Source organism: Artemia franciscana, chromosome 1, assembly GCF_032884065.1.
Source record: "Artemia franciscana chromosome 1, ASM3288406v1, whole genome shotgun sequence".
NCBI classification, from domain to species: Eukaryota; Metazoa; Arthropoda; class Branchiopoda; order Anostraca; family Artemiidae; genus Artemia; species Artemia franciscana.
Window position 1 is genome coordinate 1,408,005 of NC_088863.1, and position 21,834 is coordinate 1,429,838.

The 21,834-nt window shown below is 37.2% G+C and overlaps 1 protein-coding gene across 5 annotated transcripts in view; it reads right to left on the minus strand.

Annotated features, from left to right (window-relative positions):
• LOC136043853 (serine-rich adhesin for platelets-like) overlaps positions 1-21,834 on the minus strand; it is a 267,313-nt gene that overhangs the window by 131,317 nt on the left and 114,162 nt on the right. For all 5 annotated transcript variants that reach the window (XM_065728839.1, XM_065728804.1, XM_065728812.1 and 2 more), the window contains one exon: positions 14,729-14,855. In XM_065728839.1, the coding sequence (XP_065584911.1) occupies positions 14,729-14,855 (127 nt within the window). The remainder of the gene's footprint in view (positions 1-14,728; positions 14,856-21,834) is intronic.

The window sequence follows — 21,834 nt, forward strand, 5'->3', positions numbered from 1 at the left end:
TCCCGTACGAGTGCTGTGTTGTTTACTAGGCTATAATTTCCTCAAGGGGCGCCACTCCTCAAGTGGGAAAAATTGACCGCAAGCTTCCCAGTCTTGCAGGTACTCCGAAAGCGTCAAGGCAGCCCTTTACAGAGGCCGTTGTCCATAATTCTGGATCTTACGCCCTGCCACAGTTGTCCTCCTATAGAGGATCCTCCCACGATGGTGTTCTGCATCACCATGCAATTTAACCCATTACTGGGAGAAGGTTGGTAACTCATCTGACGTGTGAATACGGCAGTGGGCCCTGTTGAGTGTACATTTGAGGGGCCTTCTTCCTCCTCCACCTGTAATTATGACCCCCAGGGGAGGGGTTCCCCAGTTTCTATTATGGGCCCCCCTGGGACAAGGTCCTACTTGGTCCAAGCCTCCTATGGAGCAACTCTACCTATCTGTAGGGCATTCCCCTATCTATTGTCCTCTACCAAAACCTAGGATGATTATCTAATAATTAACTAACTAATGCAACTAATAAATAGTTGCAGTAAATTGCAACTTTACTTTAATTTAGACTATAAACTGTCGGTCGTTTTTCGGACAAACTAAAGAGAGACAAAATGTTTCTGCGCCTTATAATGCTTTCTCGGAACACAATATTTTGGATCCCACCCAAGAAAAAGTGCTCCCTGAAAATCTAGAGAGAAAAGTCATTTGGCCTCTTTTCTGATTTCATGACCGCAACAATATATTCCTCCAACATAACTTCTCCCACATGTAACTATTCCTCCATATAACTCCTCCCACAACAATATATTAGATACTTTTGACCCAGAGAATTACCTCTGGAATTTTCGAGGTAATCGTACCCGCGTTAGTTAACAATAACCTTTTTTTAGATACATATCTATGCTTAAGCAATTATTACGGCCTTAAGCAATTTGCTTACGGCCCTCGTTCCAGCGGCTCTGGGGGTTAGGTCATCCCCACAGTTGTTTTTTATTAGAACTATCAACTATTCTGACCAAAACGGGTATCTTAGAATGTGGTTCAGATATGTTTGGGGTTATATGGGGGAAACAAATAACGAAAGAAGGCACGGGCTGGGGCCTGCTTGCTTTAAAATCCCTTTCAAGTCTGGAAAAAGAAAACACTTGAGAAAAAAAAAAAAAAACACTTGAGCTTTTAACTTCCAATGGAATGAACTGTCACTAAAGTTTTCGCAGCCATTCCTTCCATACGAAATGGTCTGGGAAAAAAATAATACCTTAAAGGCATATGTTCTTTACTTAGAAAGTGCTACCTCTGACCATAGAATGATAAATTTAAAAATTAAGAAGATAAGTTTGGCTTTATTCCCCTTGAAGTCTAACAAAAAAAAAAGAAAATTGTTGTGCTACTGATCAAAATGTGACACTTCTCCGACGGATAACCCATATATTCAAAATTTACCCCCGCCACCCTCCATAGAAATATTTTGAAGACTCAGCTACCATCTCCTTTGGAAGGTAAGTTTTGACTCCCTTTTAAAAAATCTGACAAATCCAGTAAACAGATAAAACGTTGACTTTTAATACGTTTTCAGTAAAGCAAATGCTAGACAGGATCTTCAACAGACAACTATATCGTTCTTTATAGGTGTTTTATTTCTATTCATTGTAATTTGACATTATTAACAGCGTGATATATATACATTTTTTTTTTATTCTAAGCGCAGGGTACAATGAAAAAACCCTCAGTTTTTTATGGAAATACTAAAACGCCATCTAGATAATCTCTCTTTTTTAATCTACACTCATTCGCAATGATATTTTGCTAGCATTCTAGCACATTCAAAAACATGGTATTAGCTTGCGTAAAGGACAGGTTTTTTTTATTTATTTAAATCATTAAGTACCAATGACAGAAGTTCCTAAAATACCGAAAATACCGAAAGTGTAGGCAGTGAATGGCGTTGATACGATGAATACCGTAAGCAAGGGTGTTAGAGGGTTGTCGTTCTTTTTAAGTATAACACCCACCCGTGATTTGTCTTCTGGCAAAAATACAAAATTCCATATTTTTGTAGATAGGAGCTTGATCTACAAAAATTTTTTGCTATAGGGTTCTCTGATACGCCGAATGCGATGGTGTGATTTTCGTTAAGATTCTATGACTTTTAGGGGGTGTTTCCCCCTATTTTCCAAAATAAGGCAAATTTTCTCAGGCTCGTAACTTTTGATGACAAAGACTAAATTTGATGAAGCTTATATATTTAGAATCAGCATGAAAATCCAATTCTTTTGATGTATCTTTTAGCATCAAAATTTCGTTTTTTAGACTTTCGTTTATTATTGAGCCGGGTCGCTCCTTACTACAGTTCGTTACCACGAACTGTTGGACTATTGGTTAGATAAAAGTTTTTAAATAAAGGATTTTTCACGGAAAAATAAAAAGCCATTTCAAGTCATAAAACAAGCATAAATAAAGTAACTTAATCATCTGAAATAACGATATTTGGTTTGGGGACTTGAGCAGTAAGCTCGAGATTTATCGAGGACATTGAGGTTTTTTCGAGGTCTTTTTTGACATTGAGATCTTTTTCGAGCCCCCAGTATGCTCCTCCTTTAAACAAAATGGGTGTCGATTAGAATGGTCACTAGAATTTACGTTTCTCAATCAAGCATGCCAAGCTTTTTATAACCCTCCCAAGTTTTCCCAACGACTCCTTCCAAGCTGCGTGGCCGGGGAATAAAAAGAAACGGATAATTTAACAATATACGAAAGGCACATGAGTTTCTACAAGATGCAGCGCTAAAACGTTATCTCTAGTAAAAAGCTTAAGAACTCCAAAAACACTAAATATTGGATTTTACAATGCATTTTGTCTTATCCTATTTTTTGTAGTCTTTTTCTCACCTTCTGTTCGACTTACCGAGAGATACCTGGGTAAAAAGGTCACCGAGGTTACCGAGATACCAGGTTACCGAGTAATCTGGAAATATATTGTCAGCAAGTTTAATGTTAGATAGAAATGAATTGTGAGAGAGGTTCTAATTATAATTGAAACCGCAAAACCAGAACGAAACTTCAGCGTTGAATGGTAATATTCAAAAACCCTTTTGTATACCTTTTCACACTCCATCAAAAATACTTTATCAGAAGTGGCACCTCTTTTATCATCCTGGAACCTCTTCACTGGATTGTTACAGAAACCAGAGCAAGGGCTCGAACTCTTACAAGTGTTTTTAACATTTAAATTGTGTCACCTTTAATCTATTTTATTACCAGATAAATGTCCTTTTCACCTTTTTCGTTGCTTTTTCAAATGTATCGATTGAAGTCAAATTCTCATCCTTCAGTTCCACGTCAAAATTAGTGCCTGATTTTTCCAGTCTTATACTTTGCAATAGTAAGTCATTTCATCCATAAAAGAAGCTAGAACTTATCAAAAAAGGTATTTTTTTTTGTTAAGAAGTAATTCGAAGACCACACGAAAGAGCTGAAATTAAAGTATGTCTCCTTTCATATACGAGCTACTGCCACTATGGCAAGAGCCTACGATTTCAGCAACGGATAAAACTGACATTATGGCAAAAACCCCCGTAAGAACGTATCCAAAGAACCTTATCTCTGAATTCTCAGCTCATTGGCCCCATGAATTTGAGGAATACCATTCGCCTTCATTTTTCCTAGTGGCGTAATTTCGTAAAAATTCTGGTAGGGAGGGGGGCGAATTTGGAGCCAATTTTCCTAAATCCAGTGAAAATGAAAAATAAGCCATACAGTACCACAAAGGCAAATATATGCTAAGGAAAACTGACCCTTTTCTCTGAATGATCGAATTATTTAGGCTCATCTTAGTTTTGACAAGATTTTTGAAAAGACTAAAATTCACCTGAGAGGGGAGGAGGCAAAATAGGGTCTAGGGGGCAAAACTGGGGTCTAAAGAACAAACTGATGTCTGGAGGGGACAGTCATCCCCGCCTGCCAGTGCCAAATAGCAAATTACACCTCTGCTTTTTTCAATCCTTTGTCTGTACTTGTTTCTTCAAAACAGGTTCAAACTTGATATCATGTAACATTTAACAAGTAACAAGTGTAACAAGCAACATGTAACAAGTGTATCATGTAACATGTATGTTGCATATCATGTAATATATCATGTTATCATGTTATCATCATGTTACACATCATATCATATATGTTACATATATGTTACATATCATGTAACATACATATATGTACGTTATATATGTTGCATACATATATGTTACATATCGTGTAATACAACATGTAATATGTTGTATCATATCGTATAGCAAGTGTCTATATAAAGTTTTATATTATTAAAAAGTGTACAAAGGATCACAAAAGCAAGAATAGCACAACCAAAATAGCACATTCTAGCAGAGCAAACGAATTAAATTATCGGAAGAGCCAAGGAAAAAAACGCATTCTCTATCAGTTTGGTACTTAAAGAATCAAGAGATGAAAGTATATCAGCCCCACATATCTAGCCACTATAGGGCGATAAGATACGTACTTAAGGGAATTTGTCCCGCAAGGGGCTTATTAAACAATGTTAAACAGTGTTTGAACACGAGAAGTGTCAATGCCACTGTGACAAAATACAATTTTTTCATGAATATATAGAAATAAGCAACAAACGCCTGATTTGTGCATTTTCAGGATCTTAGCTCCTTTTTATCTAGACCCAATATAGACCAACTGTATCTAGACCCCATCTAGACCTATCCTTTTCATCTAGCACCCAACTAGACCCAACTTCTTTTGGGTCATGGCCTGTTATTAAAGAAGTCAGTGCATACTTGTTTGGCTAGACATGAAACTAAGGAAGTTGATGAAGTGCATATTCCAAAGCAAATCTTGTATTCTACAGCCTTTTATGAAAAAATAAAACATAATATGTTATGTGGCAATGATAATGAGGGAACGAATAAGTATTCTAGAAATAAACAAAAATGGAGATTCAAACGAGTGACTGCTAGACATTGCATAACGAAAAACACTTGTATACTAAATTTCAGCTTCTTGGCCGCCTGACTTAGGGAAATGTTGGGCGTTTTAGCAATGCATTACATTCAAGAAGCAATAACAACAGTGAGTAAGTGTTCTCCGTATCTATCGCGTCTTATGGTCATGCCCCGGCCCAGCTTCCACACCCACTTTACACGCACAAGCAACCTAGGACATAACTCCTTTAGCTTCTGCTAACAGAATATCGTTCAGCTTTGGATACTTTTTCGTGGCTTGTTTGAGAAGCATATGCCAATTGCACAAAGAGAATGGGGTACAGGTAAGAACCCTTTGGTAACTTTGTATATCACATAGAAAAGATAATAGAAAGATAATTGAAAAGGTATCGCGCTACTATTGCTTCAGCATCTGGCAGCATATTTAAAAAAGTAAAAAAATTATTAGAGGGTTAAGATGATGAATCAGAAGTTTTATGCAATTAAACTTTGGAATTTGTAGCTGTGCAATAATGAACCAAAATTTATTTTGTTTTCAAGAATTTTTTAGCCCAAGATTCAGTCGGCACAAAATATGTTTAGGTTAGCTTCGAAGAATGTAGCCTGCTCTACACTTTAAAATGCCTGAAAAACAAGTATCTAGTTAATTAGGGTAATAATCTAATTTATATACCTAAAATATCTAGAGACAATAACTCGTTACGATCCAAAACCATTTTTAAGATTAAATTACGGCTCATGTACTTATCATTAGCTTTGAAATTAATTGTGCTAGGAAATAAGACTCTCAGAGACTTCTTATGCCCCTGACGAGCATAAAAGGTTGGAGCTGTTCCAATAATATCAGATGGTTGGAGTGTCTCCACTTCGTCAGAAGTTCCTTTTTCCGCCCAATCTCAGACAGGATAATCCTGTTCGCATACAGCGCTGGAGGGATACCTTGAGAAGTGACACCCCTTGAGGAAATTATAGCCTAGTATATGACACAGCATTTCCACTGGATTCTGATTCTAGTATTGGTTTGCTTGGTGGTTGTTTTTGGGCTGTAGAACCTCCAGCCAAATCTATGCCCCTGACAAGCAAAGGCTGGGTATAAGAGGTTGGAGCTGTCCCGGTGCTGTGAGATGATTTGGTATCTCCACTCCGTCATAAGTATTTTTCTCCGTCCTTATTCCCGACACGGATATCCTACGAGTGTGGTCTCATAATGGCCACATAATTGCACTAAACTTTCTGGCAAATCTATGCCTAGGAGGGTGTTTCAAGCTCAAAAGCAATGTGGCGTCAGTAAGAAACGTCAAATGCTAGATAATGTTTGTGATCTTTTGACACTAATGCCGTTTTCCCTCGTTTCCAGTTCTTTCCAAATATTTACTAATTAAAAAAAAAAAAATCTAATTTCAGATTTACCAATGAATCAAAAAATGCTCACGTATTAACCTTTTTATTATTGTTCCAAGTTGGCCTATCAAAACATTATTAGGCAAGAGAAAAATAAAACTATTGCAAAAGAAAACCAGTATCCAGCTGACGATTATTAGTTACTGGTTATTGGTTAGGTAACATCATTAAGACAATACAAGGAAATCGATGCAATCATTTTTAGCTGAAGTAGTTATTACCAAACCAGGCTTGCGAGGTAATAGCAGCATTTAGAGTCAATATGGCAATTATACGGACATACTGGCAAGAAGTAAGGACTGAAAATTAGATTTTATGAACAAAAATATTTTACCTAACCTTACCTTAAATCGCAGCTTGGAGTAATATAAGGATTTTCCATCCTTGTGATACTGTTCACAAACAATTCAATGGATTATCATTACTGCAAACTAGTAAAGAGCAAACTATAGCCCATAGTAACCAAAAGTTGAAGAACAAGTTTTTGAAAACTCCAAAGAGAAAAAAATCATTTAAAGGGGATACAAGAAATGATGACAATTATATAGGTTTCTCTTGGTAGCAAAAGTTAGGGGAAATGAAAAAGAGCTTGAAACTCCTGGAATTTGAAAGAGGATTTAAACGGAAAGCAATAGGAATTACATGGTCCTCCTTGCCTGGAGGTTTTCAGCACCACTCTCTCCTCTTGAAATCTAAGGAAAATCACTTTTTTTTGCATAGGTAGCAGTGTGCCTCGTATTTCTTTTTCATATTACTTAAGAATTTCTTAATATAATTATTCTAATAATAAAATTAAAGAACGGAAGTCAGAGCTCCCCAGATTCTATTGGGGAACTCTGTTCTTTCGTTTCGAAGGGACAATAATTTCTCTTGTTTTTTCCTTATTATCTTTGTTAGGTGGTTAAAAAATAAACTAAAAGGGAATTGTCTTACGTTTATGTGACTGTTCATTATACTAAAAAACCTTTCAGTATTACGACATTAGATAGAATCCAGAGACACCAATCGGGAGGGGGGAGGGGGCTGCATCCCCTCTATATTTTTCGCCGCCCTCGGTAGAGTTTGAAAAAAAAATTTTTGGGTGGTTTTTCAGGTAACTCTTTGTTAATTAGTATACACTCGAGAAGTTGACAATTAGCTTCGGATCGGTGAAAAATTCCACTGTAGCTATATTTTAATTATATATTTAGTTGATATTTTGGTTTAGGTTAGGCTACATATTTAATATAAAGCATTCTGGTCCCCCTTCCGTAATCATTTCCTGTAGTTTCCATAATTTTGCTTCTAAGCTATTATATTTTCATCGTATTTTGGTTTATTTCATTACGATTAACCTAACTTCAATTCTTGAGTTAGTACTAGCTATCAAGGAAGTGCTGATTTTCAGTTAAAAGGTTTTATGTATTTTTTTTTTTAGAAAATGACAGGTTCCCCCCTTATATTGAAAAAATATATTTTATCTCCTCCCCCTACATTTTCGTGAATTGACGTCACTGCTTGAATGAATACTTGGGGCTGAAAAACGTAGAAGAAGATGTTCCACCATCATTTCGAATCATGGATTTTAACTGTTTGTGTGTATAATCATTATTTTGTAGGCGAAGGGCGTGATCGAAATGCGTGAAAAAAAATGATGAGAATATGCTTGATCATGTTGAGACATCAGTTCTATGGACTGAACCCCTCCCCACATACAGAGACTAAACAGTTAGCTGTTCTCGTAGTTTTTGAGGAAAGGCACGCGTCGTCTACATTGTTATAATCATGGGCACCCGCAGAGCTTTTTCTGGCGGAGGGCAATTCTGGAAGGAACGATCGAGAACGATGGGGGGAGAAGATATAAAAAGGGATATTTTTCCATGCATTTCAAAACTATGCCATACCCATAATTTTTGTTTTGAAGGTGCGGGAAAAGATCTAATTGTTTTCTGAACAACCCTTGGAAGCAATCCATTATGCTTGGTCTCACTTATGAAAACAACAGACACTTTTACGCAGCTTCCCCTCAATTTACAAAATAATCGCCCCAGCTTATAAAATAGATTCTTGTATTAAAATTTTAATCGCACAGGTTGTGGAAAGTTTCCCAAGCTTGTGGAATGCTGCAGAATCAACTCTAAAGCAATTATAGATTTAAGCGACAGCGCAAAGTATGGTATATTTTGACAATTTCAAATTAAAATTAACCGCCTGAATTTCTTACTGATAAAACTACTACAACCGATAAAAGTCGCCATAATACTAAGCTGCCCGAGATCAATACAGCCTCAAACTCTTCTACTCCGTCTCAACATGTTGAAAGCTTCACTCCTTATTCTGACCCACCGACAGTGGTGCCAATGGGAGGGGGGGGAGGGTAAATATTCTTCGATTTTTGGATGAAGATACAAAAAGCCATCATTTAAAACCTAAGGGGGATGTTTTCAGTTTTTAAATCTTACAATGACTCAATCGCAAAAACCACGACGAACATACGTTAATAAATATTTAAATAAGGCCAAAAACACGATCTGAAGGTTTACAAGTCTGTCTTAGCCCTCAAGGGCTATGATGGTTTATTTTAACAGATTAAAACAAAGTCAAGCAAATGCAATTAATTTTTTGTTAAAAAAGGAGGATGATCCGCTATCTCTAATCTAGAGCGTAAAATCATTTGACAAAGAAATAATTTGTATTTAATGACATTGTAACACGACAATGTTGGTCATTTTTTAATCTAATATTTATGCTTCGAAGTAATGAAACATGAAGGAATACTGTACAGCTGTTAGTTTCATATAAGAAACGCAATAATAACGATTTGAGCATATATGTTTTCTTCCTATTGTTCAGATCCTGTGTTGTCCCCATCCAGGAGCACCATTTCACGGTGGAGCGAGGACTTGTTATTAATAATTTTTTGTAAGGAACATACAAGAAAATTTGTTTTACGAGACCGATTTAGGGGGGGGGGGCAATTCTGATTTGTTTATCTTTTTATTATAATACCAAGAAGTTATTGGTACTTACTTATCATAACGACCGCAATCAAGAAGTGAAGTTAGGTTAATCCTAATTAAATACTCCAAAATAAGATGAAAATATTGTACTTCAGTTACAAAATTATGGAAACTACAACAGAGAATTATGGAAAGCAGGCCGCCCAGAACGCATTATATTAAATACCTAACCTAACCAACTCTATAGGCTATATTAAATTAAAAAAAAAACAACAAGTTTTTTAATTAAATAAGGAGCAACATTAAAACTTAACACGAACAGAAATTACTCCGTATATGAAAAGGGCTTTTCCTCTTCAACGCCCCGCTCTTTACGCTAAAGTTTGACTCTTTCTCTTAATTCTACTTTTTAAAATAATAAAAAACTTTAGCGAAAAGAGCAGGACGTTGAGGAGGAAAAGCCCTTTCCATATATTGAATTCCATTTTTTAGAGTTTCGGTTACTATTGAGTTGGGTCGCTCCTTACTACAGTTCGTTACCACGAACTGTTTGATATTTATTTAAAATATACCTGCCTAGTAGTTTATCTCACTGCGACCAAGCTAATTAGCTCCGAATGCAGACAGAGAAATTCTCAGATCAAGAACAACAGTGTGATCGCTATTTAACACGTAAGTGCCAAGATATTCTCCAAATCTAGAGAGGGGAATTGCACCCTTATCTTAACTAACAACCCAGTCGCCACTATCTTATTGTTGCTACTGGTAATGTGGCAAAACAAAAAAACACAGGGAAAGCTCTCCGACAATGAAGCTCTCCGTCTTGTTTAACCTTTAACTATAGGACTACATAATATATGGGGAAGGGTTACAATATGAAAAAATATAGTTTGAGTAACTACTTTCACTTTTCTATTTGTCCCTCGGACCAACATAGGGGGAGGGGGTGGAGTGGGAGAGAGTTCATTACTACAGCATCATAGCACTCTTTCTCTAAATTCTACTTCATTAAACAGTAAAAACTTTAGCGTAAACAGCAGGGCGTTGAGAAGGGAACAGCTCCTTTCATACACGGAGCAATTTCTGTTCGTTTTAAGTTTTAATGTCGCTCATTACTTTCAGATAAAAAAATAGTTTTTTTAATTTAATTTCTGAATGTTTTTGAATTAATGCATGTTTGATTTTGGCTCTCCTTACATAAATTATTAAAATCGAATTTGCATATTAATTCTTTTTTTGGCTAAATGGCTTTCTCTTAGTTTTGATAAGACGATTTTGAGAAATAAGGGGTGGGGAAGCCGGCCAAGTTGCCCTCCAGTTTTTCGGCTACACAAAAAGGCGAATAGAACTTTTAATTTTTAACGAACGTTTTTATTAGTAAAAAAAAAATATGTAACTTAAGAATTAACTTACGTAACAAACTTCTATATTCTTATATTTTTATTATGTATATGAGGGGGTTTGTCCCCTCGTTAATACCTCGCTCTTTCCACTAAATCTTAAGTTTTGTCCCAATTCTTTAAGAATGACCCCTCATCATGGAGTCAGGAAGGCCGTAGAATAAATAGCTGAAATTACTAAAAATACTTTAGCATAAAGAGCGAGGTATTTAGGAGGAGAAGAACCCTTCATTTGCGTAATGATCTCTGTTCATCTTAAGTTTTAATGCTACTCCTTACTTTCAATTGAAAAACTTTTTCATGTTTATTTTTTTATTGTTTTTATGGCACTTGGTATCAACCAAGTGACATATAGCAATCGCCAATTCTGTCGGTCTGTCTGTCTGTCTGTCGGTCTGTCTGTCTGTCTGTCGGTCCCGGTTTCGCTACTTTAGGCACTTCCAGGTAAGCTAGGACGATGAAATTTGGCAAGCGTATCAGGGACCGGACCATATTAAATTAGAAATAGTCGTTTTCCGGATTGACCATCTGGGGGGGGGGGTGTAGGGGGCCGGTTAATTCGCAAAAAATAGAAAAAAATGAAGTATTTTTAACTTATGAGTGGGTGATTGGATCTTAATGAAATTTGATATTTGGGATGATATTGTGTCTCAGAGCCCTTATTTTAAATCCCGACCGGATCTGATGACATTGGGGGGAATTGGAGGGGGGAAACCTAAAGTCCCGGTTTTGCTACTTTAGGTACTTCCAGGTAAGCTAGGACGATGAAATTTGGCGAGCGTATCAGGGACCGGACCAGATTAAATTAGAAATAGTCATTTTCCCGATTTGAATATCTGGGAGGGGAGTGGGGGGCCGGTTAATTCGGAAAAAATAGAAAAAATGAAGTATTTTTAACTTATGAGCGGGTGATTGGATCTTAATGAAATTTGATGTTTGGAATGATATTGAGTCTCAGAGCTCAGATTTTAAATCCCGACCGGATCGGATGACACTGGGGGGAGTTGGAGGGGGAAAACCTAAAATCTTGGAAAACACTTAGAGTGGAGGGATCGGGATGAAACTTGATGGGAAAAATAAGCGCAAGTCCCAGATACATGATTGACATAATCGGAACTGATTCGCTCTCTTTGGGGTAGTTGGGGGGGGGTAATTCTTAAAAATTATAAAAAATGAGGTATTTTCAACTTACGAACGGGTGATCGGATCTCAATGAAATTTGATGTTTAGAAGGATATCGTGTCTTAGAGCTCTTATTTTATAACCAGAACGGATCCGCTCTCTTTGGGGTAGTTGGGGGGGGGGGGTTAATTCTGAAAAATTAGAAAAAATGAGGTATTTTTAACTTACGAAGGAGTGATCGGATCTTCATGAAACTTCATATTTAGAAGGACCTCGTAACTCAGATATCTTATTTTAAATCTCAACCGGATCAAGCGTAATTGGGGGGGGGGGGGCAGTTGAGGGGACTGGAAATCTTAGAAAATACTTAAAGCGGTGAGATCAGGATGAAACTGGATGGGAAGAATAGAAACCTGTCTAAGATACGTGACTGACATAACTGGACCGGATCTGCTCTCTTTGGTGGAATTGGGGGGGGGGGTATTTTGAAAATTGAGGTATTTGTAACTTACGAAAGGGTGACCAGATCTTAATGAAATTTGATATTTAGAAGGATCTTGTGCTTTAAAGTTCTAATTTTAAATTCCGACCAGATCCTGTGACATTCGGGGGAGTTGGAAGGGGAAACCGGAATTCTTGGAAAACATGAAAATTGGGGTATTTTTATCTTACGAATAGATGATCGGATCGTAATGAAATTTGATTCTTAGAAGGAATTCATGTCTCAGAGCTCTTATTTCAAATCCCGACCAGATCTTTTGACATTGAGGGGAGTTGGAGGGGGAAATCTTGGAAAAACACTTGGAGTGGAGGAATCAGGATGAAGCTTGGTGGATAGAATAAACAAATGTCCTTGATACGTGATTGACAGAATCGTACTGGATTCACTCTCTTTGGGGGAGTTGGGGGGAGGGTTCAGTGATTTGGCGAGTTCGGTGCTTCTGGACGTGCTAGGGCGATGAAAATTGGTAGGCATGTCAGGGAGCTGCACAATTTGACTTGATAAAGTCGTTTTCCCAGATTCGACCATCTGGGGGGCAAAAGGGAGAGGAAAAATTAGAAAAAATTAGGTATTTATAACTTAAGAGTGGGTGATCGGATCTTAATAAATTTTGATATTTAGAAGGACTTTGTGACTCAGAGCTCTTATTTTAAATCTTGACCGGTATCAAGCCTCTTATTTTCCTTTTTAAATCAATCTATTGATTCATAGAATTTTGTTAGAGCTCATACCATATGATCTCTTGGCTCTTAGCTCTTCTCGTCTCGTCACAAGTGCCATATGAGCTCTTAGCTCTTGTTTTTATAGTAATGCTAGAAAATGCAGCGCCCTTTTCATTGAATTTTCCTTCCCCCATAACATATTCCTCCAAGGAAAGATCCTCCCACATAGCCCCCTCCCCTCAACACCCCCCGAACCCCAAAAATCCCCATGGAAACGTATGTACACTTCCCAATAACCATTATTGTATGTAAACACTGGTCAAAGTTTGTAACTTGCAGCCCCTCCCCCGGTGACTGTGGGGGAGTAAGTCATCCCCAAAGACGTAGTTACTATAGTTTTCGACTATGCAGAACAAAATGGCTATCTCAAAATTTTGATCTGTTTACTTAGGGGAAAAATGAGCGTGGGAGGGGGCCTAGGTGCCCTCCAATTTTTTTGGTCACTTAAAAAGGGCACTAGAACTTTTCAATTCCTTTAGAATGAGCCCTCTTGCGACCTTCTAGGACCACTTGGTCGATACGATGACCCCTGGGAAAAAACAAACAAACAAATAAACACGCACCCATGATCTGTCTTCTGGCAAAAAATATGAAATTCCACATTTTTGTAGATAGAAGCTTGAAATGTCAGCAGTAGGGTTCTCTGATACAATGAATGCGATGGTGTGATTTTCGTTAAGATTCTATGACTTTTTGGGGGTGTTTCCCAATATTTTGCAAAATAAGGCAAATTTTCTCAGGCTTGTAACTTTTGATGACAAAGACTTAATTTGATGAAACTTATATATTTAGAATCAGCATGAAAATCCAATTGTTTACATGTATCTTTTAGCATCAAAGTTCCGTATTTTAGAGTTTCGTTTACTATTGAGCCGGGTCGCTCCTTACTACAGTTCGTTACCACGAACTGTTTGATATATGTAATTTTTTTAATGGGTTAATCCAAAACGAAAAAAAGAACAATCCTAAAAGAGATTAAATAAAAAAAACTAATTTTTTTAGCTGAAAGTAAGGAGCGACATTAACACTTAAAACGAACAGAAATTACTCCGTATATGAAATGGGTTGTCCCCTCCGCAATCCCTCGCTCTTTACGCTAAAGCTTTTAATTGTTTTAAAAAGTAGAATTGTGGCAAAGAGTCAAACTTTAGCGTCAAAACTCACGCCTTAAATTAGGATTGCAGCTGGAGTGGTTTCAATCTGCTTCGGTAGAATTTCCGAAAACACTCTTAAAATACGAAAAAGTCATTTAAAGAAATCAGACTTTGGGGTATTCAGATTGATTTTCCTAGAAATACTTCCAAGAAATCTCGAAGATGCACAAAGCTCTCAATCCCTCGATCTCATGCCTCGAGGAGATACTTTCTGTTGTAAATAGGTCTGACATTACATAATTCCTTAGACGTTTACTTTCGGGGAAAAAACAATCTAGCTTTGTTAATGTCGGCTAGTTAAGCTTTGTTAACTAGTAGCTTTGTAACTACTTTTGTTTTTGTAAATTCGGCTAGTTAAGCTAGCTTTGTTAAGTCGGCTAGGAAACACTATTTCGTTCTAAAAAAAATCCCTATGCTAGAAAAGTATTTAGCATTTAGAATTCCCCCATCTTATCGTTACCAAGCTACGGACCACTGATCACGAAATAAAAACAATAATATTGCCTAATAATCTAACAGAAATAAGTGTCAGTTACCTGGATGTCTCAATTCATATGCTTTAGGATTCAATTGTTTCTCCTTGCATACAATAGACAGGACAGTTGATAGTAGTGTACTTGCACTTACTCTTGTGACAAACAATTGATTTTTCGGAAGGTATACCTGCGAAAAGAAACACTATGTTAGTTCTTTGTACAATTCAATCATGGTAAATTGAAGCTCAAATCGTACCAAAGAGCTTAATTAGAGAGGGAGGGGGGCACTCAACAAGGGGGAAACCCGTGTTGGTATTTTTAGCCAGAACATAACCAAATGCTTTCCAAATTAGTTGACTAAAAATTAGTTAACTAATGAGTTAATTATCTATTTAGTTAAAAAGCTAGTTTTCATAGTTGTGTAGTGTTTCTCATTACATAGGGGGGAGGATACTTTTTAATTACTCAGAACACACTCAAGAATTATGATCTCTGGATCTGCAAAAACCAGTTTCATATTCGTTTCACACGTGGGTGACAGAATGCATTGGACTTGACATAATTTGGGCTATATATTTCCAAATTAGGGGTGGGGGTGGGATTAAATCATTTGGACAGTGTGAAGTTTGAAAACAATTCTTAATTCATAATATGCAGAATAACTGTGGCTAACACATTTTGCATGCAGCCCTTCTCTACTTTACCACCACCCCCTCCCAATGTATAAATATATAGCCCAAATTATATAAGTCCAATGTATACTGTCACCTGTCACTTGTCTTTGTGACTACTAAACTGGTTTTCTCAGATATTCAATTCAGATCAACAACTTCAGTGGGTTCTGAATAATTAACAATTACAAATGGGTTTAAGGAGTAAAATTTGGTGCCCAGCCCCTATGATACAAACTTAGTCAAAAGCATCTGTTACCTATGACGAACATACTATATGAATCCTGTAATTTTGCTTTCAAATTACAGTTTAATTTCCTATGATGAACGAACGGGCTGGTGGAAAAGAAGCTAAGAAGTGTTCATATCAGCCATGCATGTACACACAGTTTGCTTTTCGGGGGGGGGGGGGCTATGGTAATTAAAACTCCGCAATTTGAACGAAGAGAGCCCGGAAACACCAGAATTGAAGATATCAAGGGGAGCGGGGCCCCTATGCAGAGACGTCAAAGGTACCAGCTTATGTGTGTGAGTAGAGCCAATACGTTCATTCATATTTATGCAATAGTAATCAGTCATTAAAACAGAGCTCTGAATTTTTTAGTATTAGCTTAACAAGCATGTAGCCACCAAGGAGTGAACTTGCGTCTATACCCCCTTCGAAAAATCTACAGATTGTTTTCCTTGAGCTGTATTTTTAGTATTTTCAGTACGATTCACCTATTTCTTTCCTTTTCTTACAGTCCCCCCCCCACATACACAAATCCTGCGCACCTGCTTGTGGCCTATACAGCCGATTTGGGTGCAGAGAATTCTATCTTGGAATTAGATTTGCTTATAAGAATTCGTTTAGTGTCAAGGGGTAAATTGTTTTGATTTGTCATTTTGGCAAATTTTTGTCAAAATGTTTTGGCAAATATTTATAGGATTTTTTTTTCTGGAGCAACAAAGTTGTGGATAAATCAGTTGCTTCGATACTAAAATAAAGAGAGAAAATTTTGTTTAGTCCAAAATTTTTGGAAGTAGTTAGTCAGTTACTCAAAACTTTTTGGAACTAGTTCCCAAAACGCAGCTAACCCGATTAGAAAACAGGAAGAATATAGGAAAATATATTGTGCGGTATGGCGGCCATTTTTGGCAATATATATTGATTCCTTTAGCGTTAAATTAAATAAAAAAAAAAGTTTTTTACCTGAAAGTAAGGAGCGACATTAAAACTTAAAACGAACAGAAATTACTTCGTAAATGAAAGGGGCTGCTTCCTCATCAACGCCCCGCTCTTTACGCTAAAGTTTGACTCTTTCTCTTAACTCTTCTTTTTAAAACAGTAAAAAAAATTAGCGTAAAGAGCGGGGGTAAAGAGCGAAGTAATTTCTGTTCGTTTTAAGTTTTAATGTCGCTCCTTACTTTCAGGTAAAAAAAACTTCTTTTTTTTAATTAATTTCTGAACGTTTTAGAATCAATACATGTTTTGATTTTGGCTCTCCGCAGAGGAATAATTAAAACGAAATTTGCATATTTTTTTTTTTTTTGGCTAAATGGCTTTCTCATAGTTTTGATCGAATGATTTTGAGCAAATAAGAAGCGGGGGAGGAAGCCTAATTGCCCTCCGATTTTTCGGTTACTTAAAAAAGCAACTAGAACTTTGAACTTTCCACGACTGTTTTTATTAGTACAAGATATACATAACTTATAAATTAGCTTACGTAACGAACTTTTGTATTATCATGTTTTTATTACATATATGAGGGGGTTCACCCCCTCGTCAGTACCTCGCTTTTTACACTAAAGCTTACATTTTGTCCCAATTCATTGAGAATGACCCATGAATCACAAAAGCCGTAGAATAAATAGTTGAAATTACTAAAAATACTTTAGCGTAAAGAGCGAGGTATAAGGAGGAGGTGAGCCCCTCATATGCGTAATAATTTCTGTTCGTTTTAAGTTTTAACTTACTTCCTAACTTCCTAACTTACTTACTTCCAGTTGAAAAAACTTTTTATATTTATTTTTTCATTGTTTTTTTTTTAAATAATGCTAAAAAATCCTGCGCTTCCTTCATGAAAATCGTCTTCCCCCATGACATATTCCTCGATGGAAAGTTCCCCCAACATATCCCCCTCTTCTCAACCCCTCCCCCACCCAAAAAATCCCCCTGAAAACGTCTGTACACTTCCCAATAACTATTACTATATGTAAGCACTGGTCAAAGTTTGTAATTTGTAGCCCCTCCGACGGGGACTTGGGGGAGTAAGTCGTCTCCAAAGACATAGTTACAAGGTTTTTCGTCTACGCTGAATAAAATGGCAATCTCAGAATTTTTATCCGATGACTTTGGGAAAATAATAATGGTATGTTCGTTACCACGAACTGTTTGATAAAGCTGTACTTTTTTCTTTCAAACACAGTAATTATAAAGAAGAAACAGCAGCAGATAGCTGAATCAAGGGGTTCAAATAAGTGGCGCCAATTCAGAAAATATAGAGGGAATGGGGATTTCAAAATATGGGGGGGGGGGGCAAATTTGGTGTTTACGAAAATTTTTAATTAAATCAAGGAAAACATAAAATATTTCATTAAAAACACCCAAAAAAGAGTTTTAAATCCAGGAAAGGGGGAAAATGTATAGGGGAGGAACAATTCCCCCTCCCCTAATTAATATCCCTGGCTTTTACGTAATTATTCAATCTTTTCTTTGCCATTGTTTTCGCAACGTTTTTTCTTCTTCTAGCAGCCACAATCACGCCCGTTGCCTAGTCTGAACTTCTAGAGAAAAATATTTGGTATTGTACTTAAAAAAAAACAACAATCTATCATTACGATAGGGTTTTAACCAGGCAAGTATCCAGTTTTTTTGGGGGAGATTAAAAAAAATTGGTAATTTGAATAGGAAGTGCGCATAATTCAAAAGAATGCAAAATTTCGAGTGGGAGCCGAGTCCTCTGCCCCAGCGTTCGTCCTCCTAGGTTATTCTGTAATTCTATATCTCGTTGCATCTCTATGCAATCATTTTCCTGTTTTAGGAGGGACACATAAAGACTCATACAGTTCCATTCGAGAGGAAACTAATTTCAGCAGTAAAGCTTTCGAATTCTTGCGACCAGCTTTGGGCGAATTTCTGAAACAACCCCTATACCAGACGCACTACACATCTGAGTGAGCCTCACGTGAATTGTAGCAGGGTTGCAGGCATCCGGTGTTTGCAGCACTACCGCTAGCCACAACACCTGGGGCTACTTGCTCGGATCTCCCCACTTTATACCCCTCAACCCTTGTCCGTCATGACCAGCCAGCTTTACAAGGAAATTCTTAGCACTAAACTAAGACATACCTACATTTTTGTAGGTGCTCTCTACATGAGCACGAATATTTATCAAAAACTTTATATATAATTAGTACCTTTTTTTCAATATAATAAAAATATATAAATTTCATGGTTAACTACGGCATGCTAATTTCGTTGTAGAAACTATCATTAAAACGACATAACCAACTAATTAATCACTGCATCATGATTCATATGGAATATTTAAGCATTCGCATTGAACGTTCTTGGAATGCTAACCCGTGGAGAATGACATCATCTCTTTCTAACATTACAGTTGTTGAGATTCTATTTCATGACACAATTTTTATAATAATTGGGTCCGCATAAAAAGAAAGCCATAAAATATGGAAATACACATATGCACGCTGAATGGCTGTGGCATTTGGCAGGCACGTATTTAGGAATGTTTCTCAGGGTGGGGGGAGGAATTTATTCATATTTTGAATACAAAATGCCCTGAAAGTCAGGTATTTAGGATTGGGAAGGGCAGGGTCCCGAGCCCCCTCCTTCTGGGTTCGTGCCTTGTCTGTGTTTTAGAAAACCGAAAAATTGTTTTGAATTCTTCCTAGCACAGTTTTCTTTTCTGAATTGGCCTTAGACCGGTTCAGCGCTCCTCGCGGAGCTTTTTATCGTTAGTCCCCCCCTCAACTTCACCATCATCATTTTTGTTGACAAATAAATGCACATGACAAAAATGCACTCAAACTATTTATTTATACTCACAACACAAGGTTCATCCATCCCAAACTTAGTTGGAAAGAAGAAGATTCTTTAATCTACTACAAAATGTATGTTCAAAAATTATGTTAGAGACTTTCTAGCTAGTAAATAATTTTGTTTGTTTGTTGTTTTTTTTTGTTTTTTTTTGTCTTTATTTTTTATTCCGGTTTCCCTTGGAGTTGATGTCTCTGGATTGAGTTGGATATTTAATTGAGTTGGTGAAATCATGTGCTACCCCCTGCCTAGCTTGTCATTTTTTGGAGATTATTAAGGTGGGCGACTAAAATTTTTGGTTTTTGTTTATATTTTTTTGTTGTTGGTATTTTTTTCTCCCCTGTTCTTTCCCGGCCATGGAGCCTTATGGGGGAGATTGTCTTGAAGTAATTTTTTTGTTTATGGATTTTAATGTTAAATAAAGAACTCAGAACTCAGAACTCAGAACAGTGTATACTTTGGTCTAGTCTGACGGGGATTTTCAGCGATAAAATATGGATGATGCTAAGGAACGAGGGGACTTTCGGGAACTAATCCGTTTGGCGTCTCTGAACCCGAATAACGAGAATTTTTGTTTTATTGTTTTCCAAATGCAGTTATGTTAGCTTTCAATGGACTTAACGAAATAAGCGGAGTGTTAGAGGGTGCGTAGTCTGTAATTTCAGTAATGTTTTTAGGCCCATCACTTTTAGGCTACTTTTGATGGAAGAAGAAACCATAGTTATATTAATCACTCTCAAGCCTTGTGATCAGTTATTTGTTGGTAATTAAAATTAATCTATGATAATTTGTAGGATACAAAGAAAGTATGAAAAGAGATAGCAAGAAACACTAGAAAATGACCGGAAACAAAGCAACATTTGTGAAGGGTTAAGAGTAAGTCTCAAATCGTGACTGGTGCAATTCTGACTACGTTTGTCAGTTATTTACACAGATACTTACACAACAATTTTTTTTTCGAGAAGGCCGAGCTCCTTACTGCTCCTTACTAATATACTTGAGGGGCATACGGTTCAAAAAGGCTTCTACTTTACGCAAGGTCTTTGGTACTGGATCTGATGTGTCTTAGTCACAAGATGATAAGTCATAGTTAAGTTTTTGTCACAACAAATTGTTACATTTTTGCACCTTAATATATTAGTTAATTAACCCAAATCACGACTTCATATAACTATTATTTTGGACAGATTCTTCAAACTGAGTCGGTGTTCTGAACACAAATGTCCATTAGCCCCACACCCGAAAAAGCCCAATTATTGATGAGTGAAGGACTAATGTTTAGTTCCCCATCCTTACCTTATATTTTGCCAAGTTCAAATTTTCTAGCAGATCAGAATTGTTTTTTCTTGATCTTTGCCTATCGTTCAAGAAGACTGGAACTCTCTCCTCACATGCCCTTATAATAGTTGTCGCTACACGGGAAGTGCTTTTATTACTAGCATTTGACTTAAGTCGAGGCGCGTCGTGAAACTTATAAAACAAGCTGTCTTCTCGATCTGGAATCGATGATGAAATTTGGTTAGTCCCTGCCTTGGTAGGAGCGACGTCAATTTGGAACGATGTGGAGTGAAATTGGATTCAAGCGAGTTTTTTTCTTTAATTCTCAGCTGAGAAATTAACTGCTGGAGACGTGAGGAGATGGATTGACGAGCTGAATCTATATCTATATCGCTCATTTTTCCGTAAATATCAGGTTTGAAAAAGCCAGCTCTTGTTATATCGAACTTAGGACTGACTTACTCGATTTACAGCTCCTGCTGGTCCTCCAGTGTAGAGAGAGATGTGACTCTTCGTCTCAATTATGAACGGTTCTGCACAAACGTGACTGCTTCTTCGAAATCAGTACCGATCATGGAGAGGTACTGTGTAAGGCTGTCCCTCCATTTGAAACGGGGTCTTCCACGGGGGTGCTTCCAGCCACTTTAGGGGGGGGAGATCAAAATTGAAAATTTTGCTGGCCGGTGCTTCTGCTGGCATGTGAATTAAGTGGCCGGACCACCAAAAGGTCCTTACGGCAAGATTACAAGACTTGGTGTCTGATTCGTTAGTATCAGTAGTCGAGTGTTTGAGACGAAGTCTTACCACTTGATTCCTTTGATTCATCTTAAGAAGTTTGTTTGTCTCACATCTATGGCATAGCCAACACAAGCAGAAGCCGGCCAAATTTCAGCTTCGTAGAGAAGGACTTTAAGAGAAAGATCTTAATTTTCGTTTTTCGTCTGATGTTGAGCTTTGACCACATGGAACGGCATAATCGAGCCATAATAGACCCAGCAATAGAAATGCGCGACTGGACTTCCATTTCAATTGAGCCGTTATCCGAGATGGCATGATCCAAGGTAAGTAAAAGACTTGACAACTTCAACAGTATGCACTAACACTTTGAATGTGAATTATCTGCCGGGTCGATGATCATTATTTTTGTTTTCTGCCAGCTAATATGTAGTCCGACT